The following is a 10,537-nucleotide window of genomic DNA, read 5'->3' as shown; positions in this document are numbered from 1 at the left end:
CCATAAATCAGAGTCGAATTTGCCTGGAAGTGCTCAAGTGGTCTACTCGCAGCGGGGAAACGCATATTGGCCCCGCTCGACGTACGCTGTGGATATTGGGTTTGGCTCCACACGCACCCCAAGACTACCAAACGCCAGCAAGCGGCCCTCACCCCCCAAAGAGTCTAATTTGCCTTGGACAACGCAAGTACCTTCGCCTTCGCCTGGAATCGGGATCGACATTGGCCCACCAAGAAGCAGCAAGGTACTGGGTAGCAGATCTAGTGTTGGTTGAATAATCTGGATAATATATTGGCCAGATCAACCTTCCTAGTGAACTCCCTACAAGTGCAGATCCCAGATCACCCGGAGTTAACTACTTGGCCGGGTGATCCAAGACTCTCAACTACCCTGATCCCGCTATAGGAAGCGGCAAGTACGACAAAGGGCGACCTACCAAGTCGCAACAAGGGCCTACAACACACCACAAGGCAACCACTCGGCCGGATCCAGATCCAGGCCGCCAGATCCAAGTCGGGAGTCACTTGGTCTGGACCAAGAACCGCGAGCAGAGTGAAGATTTCCGCGCTGCTCCACCGGATCCCCGCGTCTCGCCAAGACGTTCCTACTTCAACACTTGGACCCTTCAGCAGTTACCAGAGGAGCAAGATCCAGCCCTACCGACGGGTACACAAGGTGAGGAGTTCAGCACTGATCACGGATCATCGGAGTACCCCCTCCGTTAGTCGGTGTCCGGGCGCTGCTGGGAAGTTGGATCTAGCAATCTCGCAGATTTTGCTGATCCCGCTACACCACAATGGTGCGCGTGCCCGGATCTTCTGGTGACTCGGGATTTCACCGTGAGTCCCAAGAAGAAGTTCAAGTGAGGATGGAACAAGGGGACCAGGCGTCATCGGAGTTGGGATCGACGACGACGCCGCTGAATGAAGCAAGATCCACGGATCGACAGAGTGCTGGGAGGACCTCTGTCGACGGAAGAGAAGCAGATCCGGATCCGGATCTGGAAGACAAACCTCAACCTCCTCCCCAGGTCCCTTCAGAGTTCCCGGTGGATCTAGACGTGAGTCTAGATCCACCAACAAAACAAACCAAGGCTGGCACAAATCGGTATACATTTGCTGATTCACCGGTCAAGCTCAAACGTGAGCAACTTCCCTACACCCCTCCACTGCCCAAGCCGCTCGATCACGACCAGCCGAAGACATCGGCGGCGCGGAGGAAGATGAAGGCCCCGGGTCTGGACGAAGAAGACCCCAAGGATCCCGGATCCGGATGGTCGGAAGCCGCTCTGGAGTTCGCGTTCCGCCGTGCGGAGCTGCGTGACTTCATCGTCCAAGATCCAGTGATGCGGATCCTGGATCTGAAGCAGATCGGACACCTTCAAGGCCCCATCGCAGCTCCCGCGACGGCTGACAGCAAGCTGGTCGCGGCGAAGAACCTGATGCATCTGCTGAAGGAGACCGGACTTGTGGCGGGACAGTTTGATCCAAACGATCTCTTCGATCTGGATCTGGACCAGATCCAAGCCTCGACTCACGGCCTCTTCGACAAGCTGAGGGTCTTGGTGGGTGAGGTCCCGGCGACATCGTTGCCGATGGTCCCAGATCCCGGATCAGCATCCACCAAGGCCGACTCGACAAGCTGCCGGACGTCATCGCCCTTCGTGTCTGCCGCGGAAGCTGGATCCGACACTTCATCGGAACCACGACGTATGTCGCTCGGACCGTCTGGCGCATCGATGCTCCAAGCTCGATCCAAGGCCCAACGCCCAGATCACCCCCGATCTGGATCCAGGAAGCAGGCGGCGAAGCAGGCAGATCAAGCCACCACGGCGACCGGACCCGGCTCCGACGAATCGACTGGCAGGCTGGAGTCCTACTTCCAAGCCGCGATGAGCCGCTTCCTGAGGGAGCAACAGACGCCGGCACCCCAAGCGATCCAGTACCCTGGATCACAGGACGTCGACATGGAGTCCACCGAGTCGCCGGATCCAGATCACTCTCATTGGGAGTACGATCCCGACGAACTCGACTTCCCGACTCCGAGCCGCGCCGCTGTCGCCACAACCACAGCCGGATCCACCGGATCCACCATGATTCAACGCGTCCGGATCTCGGCAATCTCGGATCTCAAGGAGTTCTCTGGTAAAGACCATGACGAAGATCGCGCGAGAGCTTGGGTCGGCAAGGTGAAGTCGGCGTTCCTACGCGATCAAGCATCCGACGGAGAAAAGTGCTTGACCTTCGCGGATCTGTTATCCGGATCAGCGAGGAACTGGTACCGGCAGCTACCCCGATCCACACGCAACAAGTGGTCGGAGCTGCTCCGCAGCTTCCAGATCCAGTACTGTGGGTTCGGGATCTCGGTAGCCCGCCAGTATTACCATGCTCGCAAGCGATCTGATGAGTCTGCGCTGGAGTACCTGCACCGGCTGAATGTCGCTGGACTACGTGCAAGACTCAAGATCAAGGATGGTGGACCCAAAGAGAAGCGCGAACATGTGGATCACTTCATTGAAACCTTGGGAGATCAGGATCTGGCCGATCGGCTGACGCTGCTACGACTTCCAGATGCAGATGAGCTCGAAGAAGTCCTGCGGGCGCTGGATCGAGCGAAGAACCGGATGAAGAAGTCTGCATTTGGATCCAGCAAATACCGGCAGAAGGCCTCAGCGACGCCTGCACCGGCAGTCCCAGCGAAACATGTGCGAGCGGTCCAGATCCAGGCCCCCGACTCCGGATCCGACTCAAGTTCAGACGGATCTGACTCGGACGGGGACGATTACCGCCGGATCTACATGGCTGGGGGCGGTGAACCACCTCCACAAGCCGAGGAAGTGCCGCACACCCTAGATCGGGGCCAACTGGAACGCCGCTCAGCAGATCAAGTGCCTCGTGACCACAGATCCAGAGTCCATGCCGACGGATCCGATCGCAGTCGCTGCTCGCACTGCGGATCCCGGAAGCACACGGAACTTGGATGCTGGAGGCGCTTGACTTGCCAGAAGTGCGGCAAGAGAGGCCACCCGGCAGATCACTGCCTCTTTGTGTGCCGCGGGTGCGGGGAACTCCACGACATGGGCAAGTGCCCAATGGAGGAGTTCTACAACTGGATCCGCCAGTGGTACAACCCGACCAAGCACGCGGGGATGCTACCAGAGAAAGCCGAGAAGATGTTAAACTAGGACGCTCGCCGGGTTGGAATCCGGTACGAGCCGAGCGTTCTAGGTATTGCATCTATGCATTTGTGAACAAGACATCGGTAGATCAAGTTAGCAAGCGACCAGATCTACAAGGTAATACACGTGATCTACATGGGAAACGTACTGCTGTGGTCTCAAGTCTCTATCAAGTCGACGACTTTGCCAGATCCGACGCGACGGTGACCGTGGATCTGGATCCGGAGGTGCCGCAGGGGTACTGGAAGCAACAGGATCCAGATCTGTGGTTCCGGCCCGCGGATGGAGAAGATACCACATCCCAGACGCCCAGATCCGGCCGCGTCGAGGCCTATCGACGATCCGGTGATCCGGAGTCGCCAGATCTCCTTCCAGGAGAGTCTCGGGGCTACTGGAAACAACATTCACCGGGTAAGTGGTTCCGACAAGCCAAGATCACCGGCAAGATCAACAATGAGAAGGCGATCTTACTCCTCGATACAGGTGCCGAGGTGTCCATCGTGGACACCGCCTTTGCTCGTAAGGTTGGGTGCTAGATCGACAGGAGCCAGAGTCAAGAATGCGTTGGAATTGGTGACAATGTCTACACAACGGAAGGAAGAACTCGGATCAAGATTACCTTAGCAGGATCATTGGTGTATTTCTTCGACATCTGGGTAGGTGATCTGTCTGGCCAAGAAGCTATCCTGGGCATGGACTTCATGGTCCCGGCCGGGATCCGGCTGGATCTGGCCGATGGATCACTCTGCCTGCCCGACGAGGTCCGGATCCAGCTCAGTGGAAGGCGACAGCTCTACAATGACAAGGCTAGGCTCGTGAGGCTGGATCAGCACCTGCAGCTGGGTGCCGGAGAGTCCGTCGAGCTTCCGCTGCGCCTGCAGATATCGGATCAAGACAAGCTGTGGGTTACACGCGGAGATCTGTGGGTGCCGACCGTGACTAAAGGACCAGGCAAGACACAGTACCTTCAGATCACCAACGTCGGTGAGAAGAAGTTGGTGCTGTGTCGCGACGAGCGGATCGGCATGTGGCTCGCGGGCGACCGGATCCCGCGGCTGCAGGGCTTCGTGACCGTCGGATCCCGCCGCTACTTGGAGTGGCAGAACCTCGCCCTGCAGGCCACCACTGAAGCCGGGCCCGCGAAGGCAGATCCCCCACGGACCCCGCCGCCGCCGATGGTTGAGCGTCCCAAGTACCCTGTGCCGCGCGCGATACTGCGGAGGCCGGATCTGCCACGGGCGCAGCCCGTTGAAACTAGATCGCGGGACCTGGAGAGCTGTCGGAACAAACCACAACCAGATCCACATGCGCAGGCGGTCCGGGGTGATGTGCCCCAGGTGACTGCTGAGACACTGTACCTCCAAGCCTTACAATCCGTGGAACCTTCAGATCCACAGTCGGCGAGGCTGCCCAAGACCTGCAAGAGCGCGGATCTCGACACCGAGGACGCGACGGGGTCAGGCCAGGGTGATCCAGGCCTCGCCGTGGGCGACAAGACACAAGGAGTCCCAACCGCAGCGGCGTCCGGGTGCTCGACGCTCGCCATGCAGTGGGAGGTGGTCCCCGAGCCGTCGCGAGCCCAGATCACCCCAGTTGAAGCCAAATCACCCGGTGGTGGGTGTGGCCGGGGCGGTCTGGCGACAAGACGGCCAGATCCGAAGGTGGTGCCAGACAGTGTGTGCGAACCCCCCCAGGATTTGGGCGCTGAAGGCGACAACGACGTCAGATGACCAAGATCATGCGCTAGCGGACATGCCCAGGCCAGATCAGGACCCGCAGCAAGCCGCCGAGGACCTGCCATCCCCAGATCCATCGACGGGACCAGGCGAGGTGCCCACCGATCAAGGTCCGACGCTGTACGCGCAAGGTGCCGAAGACCCAGCTGGCGTGGGACAGGCGGATCAACCCGTTGTCCTATCGGAGAGTAATCAGGGTGGTAATCACCCAGAGACAGGGGGCGGATCTGCAAATCTGACATATGGTGATAAGGGACAGGACGCAGATCCAGCTGGCACACACGCATCAAGTGATGACCGAGCAGGAAAGGGCAAGGATCTACACGGCGGAATGAGACAGGAGGCCAACCAAGCACCGGGCTCGACGGCCGCTACAAACCCGCTTAATGCAGATCAGGCTGGCTCGGATCCGGTCGAGGACGAGCAAGTCTGCATCCATGAGAGTGGCGATTTGCATGCAGAAGACGTCGAAGCCGAGATGGCGGTGCTGCCTGAAGTCACGGTGGGGACGGCAGACGTGAAGATCGAGGACATACAAGTGGGCGATCCGGAGATCAACGCACCGGAGGAGATCGAGCGCCTACGCGGGTTGATCTGGAAGCGCCGACACCTGCTGATCGGCAAAGGCAATGCGTTGCCCCCGCCGCCCGTGGCGTAGTTTGTGATATCGATGTGGGCGACGCGAGGCCCATTGCCCAGCGTGTGCGTAAGGTTGCGCCTCAGTTTCGCGAGAAGCTGTCAGATCTGATCAAAGGGTTGCTCGGAGCTCAGATCATCAAGGCCTCGATCTCGCCATGGGCTTCCCCAATTGTGGTGATCATCAAGAAAAACGGCGTAGATATACGTTTGTGCATTGATTATCGGCTGGTTAACAGTCTAACTAGGCTGATGATCTACCCAATGCCCCTGATCAACGACCTGCTCGAAGATCTGGACAAGGTACTTTGGTACTGTTCTCTTGATATGGCAAGCGGATTTTGGGTGGTGACCATGACAGATCGGGCTCGTGCGATCTCTGCCTTCATCACCCCGTTCGGTCTGTTCGAGTGGAATCGTATGCCGTTTGGCTTGAAGAACGCCCCCCAGATCTACCAGCGGATGCTCGATAATGCGCTATATGGGTTCACCCGGATCCCGCGATCTGACAAAAGCGGATCCGGATCCGACGACGATCGAGCAGATTTTGCCCCGGAGCATGGTGATCTGGACACGTCAAGTGGTCTTCCGCCTAGATCAACGGGAGCTGGCTTGGACGGAAGCGAAGTCGGTAAGCCCGGATCGGGCGGATCTGGATCTGGAGCTGTTCGGCCTGGTCGGCCCGGATCTGACGAAGTTCGAGTTGGTCGATGCCGGATGAGTGGTGATCTGGAGAGTACGACCCAGCATTTCCCCAGATCAAGTGGATCTAGGTCCGACGGACTTGGATCTGGTAAGCACGGATCCGGCCGATTCGGATCGGGTGATCCCAGATCGGGCCGGCCCGGATCTGATATGAGTAGATCCAGATCTAGCGAACATCGAACTGATCTGCACCCGGCAAGTAGTGATCGGGAGAGTTCGATCAAGCCTTCGGTGTTGGGACGTAGATCTTATATCGACGACATCTTGGTGACCGCCAGATCGTGGGATCATTTGTGTGAACGGGTGGACGATCTGCTGGAGGCGTGTGACGAATGGAATATCTCGATTAGTGTGGTGAAGAGCTTCTGGGGCAAAGCCAAGGTGGAATATCTAGGCCATAAGGTATCCAACTCAGGCCTGGAGGCGAATCCCAAGGATCTATCTGCCTTGGCGGACTTGCCGTTCCCGGGATCACTCAGATCGATGCAGTCGTTCCTCGGAAGCTTAAATTATTACAGTCGGTTTATCGAGGATTATGCCATTTACGCTGCGATCTTGTATGAGCTGCGAGAGGTGGACTTCGCCGCGATGTCAAAGGCGGAAGCTCGGGCCCAGATCAAGGCACACCTGGACCAGCCCACCCCAGATCACATCGGATCACCGAGTCAGGATCTGAGATCTGGTGATCTTGGATCCACGATTGGTGAGACTTCACAACCAAGTGATCTGCACCCCAGCGGCGTTGCGTCGACTCCACATGGAGGCGAAGCCCCCAGATCAGCGCTGGAACTCCAAGCATCAGGATATCCTGATCTGGTGATACCGGATCTGGAAGCACATAATCCGGAGATACCAGATCTGAGCTCTCATAGTCTGAAGACAGGCGATCTGGGCCTGGGTGGTCTGGACGAAATCGACCCCCGCTGGATCCGAGCTCACCGGGCGTTTGCTAAGCTGAAGAGCAAGGTTGCCTCGACTCCGATCCTGCGCCACTTCAACTCTGGTCTACAACCAATAGTGGTGGTGTATGCAAATGATTGGGCGATCTCGGCAGCCCTGATGCAGGAGCATGATAGGATCCACTATCCGGTTACCTTCGTAAGCCGCACGCTGAAGTCCAATGAACTCAATTATGGGATTGTCGAGAAGGAGGTGTTAGCGTTGCTGCGGATCCTGGATCTGGGTTATAATATGTTGGTGGGCCGCCCGATCAAAGTCCTGACCAGGTACTCCACACTGGCGTGGCTCTTCAGATCACCGGGGTTACAAGGACGCTTAGGACAGTGGGCCGCCCTGCTCTCTCCGTGGACGCTAGAGATCGTCAAGTGTACCAAGGGCGAAGACGAGATCCTGGGGGCGATCGCCGCCAGCATCACACCCAGATCACAAGTCGATCAGGTTTGATAGCGATTGCGCCGAAGAAGGAACCCAGGCGCCAGATCCAAGTACCGATCCCGACTGTACGGCTAGATGAAGAGCTTTTTGTGGTCAGCTTCGACGGATCCGCCCGCGTCAAACGTGGTGGAGGCGCTTACAGCGCGATCCTATGGAAGCTGCCCGAGTGGAGTGTGGTAAAAGCTAGATCCGGCTATGCTGAAGGGTTGACTGTCAACGAAGCCGAGTACCACGGCCTCCTGCTGTGTATGGACCTACTCGAGGGAGAAGATCGGCGCAGGCTAGTGATCTGTGGCGACTCAAACCTGGTGATCCGCCAAGTGAGAGGTGAGATCGACTGCAAAGCACCAGGGCTCACACTGCTAAGGCAAAAAGCCCTAGATCGGCTGCAGATCTGGCCCGATCACGAGCTGGTACACGTCAAGCGCGACTGGAACGGTAGCGCTGATAGTCTAGCGAGCGCCGCACTCCAACGCCAAGGCGGGATCCTGGTCGACGATGAGACGGATCTGCAGGATCTGGTCACATTGAATCGACTGCACGAGATACTGGTGGTTAGGAAGGAGGAGGCCGACTCGGTCGCTCGAGTTTCGCCAGCAACCACCAAATCGAAGGCTAGATCCAGATCCACACCTACCGTCCTACAAGAAGAGGTAGTGAGAGAGCTGAGGATCGATCGGATCCGGCAAGCTCAGGACGAGGAGGCGTGGATCGCCGGGCTGAAGAAGTATTTGGTCGGGGCGGCGCAAGATCTGACGCAGGATGAGGCCAGATCCTATGGCAATATTAGCATGGATTACGAAGTGGATCTGAGTGATCTGTTGTTCTACTGCCACCCTACGAGGAGATCGGAGGCGGATCGAGATGGACTGATGCGACTGGTGATTCCGGAGACACTCCAACAGGATGTTCTGCATCACTATCACGCGAGTCTGGAAGGTGGCCACCAAGGGATCGGACGCACGTATCAGAAGATCCGAGATCACTTCCACTGGAGAGGCCTCTATCGGAGCGTGCAGCAATATGTCGGAGAGTGCGTGGACTGCGAGACGGGCAAGGGACGACCCCGGATCCAGGGTGAGTCACCCGGTAACATCCAGGCAACCTACCCGTTCCAGATCATAGCCATGGATCACATCCCGTCGTTGCCCAAGTCCTACAAAGGTAACACGGAGCTGCTGATCTGGGTGGATCTGTTCACAGGGTATGTGATCGCCAAAGCTAGCGCCTCGAGAACGGCACAAACGATCGCGGAGTCATACGAGGAGTGCGTGTTCAGGCGATTCGGCGCCAGCGAAGTGATCCGACACGACCGTGAGCCAGGGTTTATGTCCGACTTCTTCAGATCGTTCAACCGGATCTTAGGACAACGACAGCGCGCCACTATGGCTTACCGCCCCCAGGCCAACGGCACAGCCGAACGCATGGTGCAAACAGCGACCAGGGCACTCAAGATGTACGTGCAGGATCTGGATCAACGTGATTGGGATGATTACGCAGAACGGCTTACCTTCGCGATCAACACTGCTCAGGATCGGATCCGGGGGGAAACCCCGTTCTACCTGGTACATGGGTGGGATCCTAGAACCACCTTGGAGGCGACGATCCCGTTAGGCAGCACTCGACGTCAGGATCGAGATCCTCGGAGGTGGAGATACCAGATCCAGCGCTATTACCAACAGGCACGAGAGCAAGTCAATGAGAAGTTGCGAGAGGCGATCTCGGATCGGGCAGACCACCATAACGAAGGAGTGCACCCGCACCAGATCGAGGTCGGATCCCGTGTCTGGTTATACCTGGATCGCGTCAAAGAAGGGTATGCTCGGAAGTTGGCGCACCTGTGGCACGGCCCATTCCGTGTGGCGGAGAAGATCGGCGAATATGCAGCTCGGATCGAGTTGGCAGGTACAGAGTACCGCCTCTTCCCGGTGGTGCATGTCTCCAAGCTGAAGCTGGTGAAGACATTCCCAGATCGCCCCCAGATCCGGCTGACAGTCGAGGATACAGATCGTCTTGATTTCGATGAAGCCCTGCTGCCTGAAGATAGCTGGATCCAAGGTCTGGACGAGGACGAATACGAGGTGGAGAAGATTACAGACATGAGAACAGGAAAGCGAACTCGTTATGGCCGGATCTACAGGGAATTCTTGGTGCATTGGAGAGGGTACGACGAACCGACATGGACCGATGAGACAGACCTCAATTGCGGTGCGGTACTCCACGATTTCTTGCGGGATCGGGCAAATCGGAACCGGTTTGGCGTGATGCAGTCTCATGAGGAGTAGTGAGACAGGGATCAGCTGGAGTGAGTTGGTCACTCCAGCGGTGTGTTGGAAGAAGGATCTGCAGGGTGGCTGCAGATTAATGGGATGGGTGATGTATATTGCATGTGGAGATCTGGCGTTGTGTGCGTCAGATATTGGCAAACTGAAGACTGGTACGGTGATAATGCTCGCCTAAGGTCCCAGATCACTCAAGACAACTCGAAGCCGAGACGCCGAAGATCAGGTGGATCTGGCGCATATGGATCTCGGTCAAACGGATCTGGGATGAGTGGACCCGGATCAAGCTTATTCAGGTCTTTCGCTGCCCGTACTGCGTGGATCCGATGCAAGAAGGGATAGATCACGTGACCCCGGATCTGAAGTGGAGCTGGATCAGGTGGATCCGGATCCGAAGCGAATTGGAATATGTCGGAATGAGGTGGATCCGGATCTGAGGTGAGGACAATGTGAAGCAGTGCAAGCTGGGTAACCAAGACGGCGAATGACCGATCTGAAGGTCGCTAGACGAGGGTGGAACATGTCGATATGGCAAAAGCGGTATTGGTGGAAGAAATAAGACATGCAAGCTGGATCTGGCCTAGACAGGGGAAACTTCAACGATC

At 57.3% G+C, this 10,537-nt stretch overlaps 2 protein-coding genes across 2 annotated transcripts; both read left to right on the top strand.

Moving 5' to 3' along the window:
- Nucleotides 1-796: 796 nt before the first annotated feature.
- On the top strand, nucleotides 797-5,572 carry IUM83_16472 (Eukaryotic/viral aspartic protease, active site; the record flags this gene model as incomplete). The annotated part of the gene is made up of 4 exons (XM_067941353.1): nucleotides 797-3,174; nucleotides 3,369-3,697; nucleotides 3,839-4,792; nucleotides 4,905-5,572. 4 exons carry the CDS (start codon nucleotides 797-799, stop codon nucleotides 5,570-5,572), a joined length of 4,329 nt encoding a protein of 1,442 aa, XP_067781558.1.
- A 230-nt stretch (nucleotides 5,573-5,802) lies between these two features.
- On the top strand, nucleotides 5,803-9,935 carry IUM83_16471 (reverse transcriptase; the record flags this gene model as incomplete). The annotated part of the gene is made up of 2 exons (XM_067941352.1): nucleotides 5,803-6,181; nucleotides 8,032-9,935. The coding sequence occupies 2 exons, from the start codon at nucleotides 5,803-5,805 to the stop codon at nucleotides 9,933-9,935; spliced, it is 2,283 nt and encodes a 760-aa protein (XP_067781557.1).
- Between the last annotated feature and the right edge of the window lie 602 nt (nucleotides 9,936-10,537).

The sequence above is a fragment of the Phytophthora cinnamomi genome (assembly GCF_018691715.1).
Source record: "Phytophthora cinnamomi strain GKB4 chromosome Unknown Contig116, whole genome shotgun sequence".
Taxonomy (NCBI): Eukaryota; Oomycota; class Peronosporomycetes; order Peronosporales; family Peronosporaceae; genus Phytophthora; species Phytophthora cinnamomi.
Note: the sequence above shows the minus strand (reverse complement) of the source record. Positions and strands in the feature narration are given on the sequence as shown.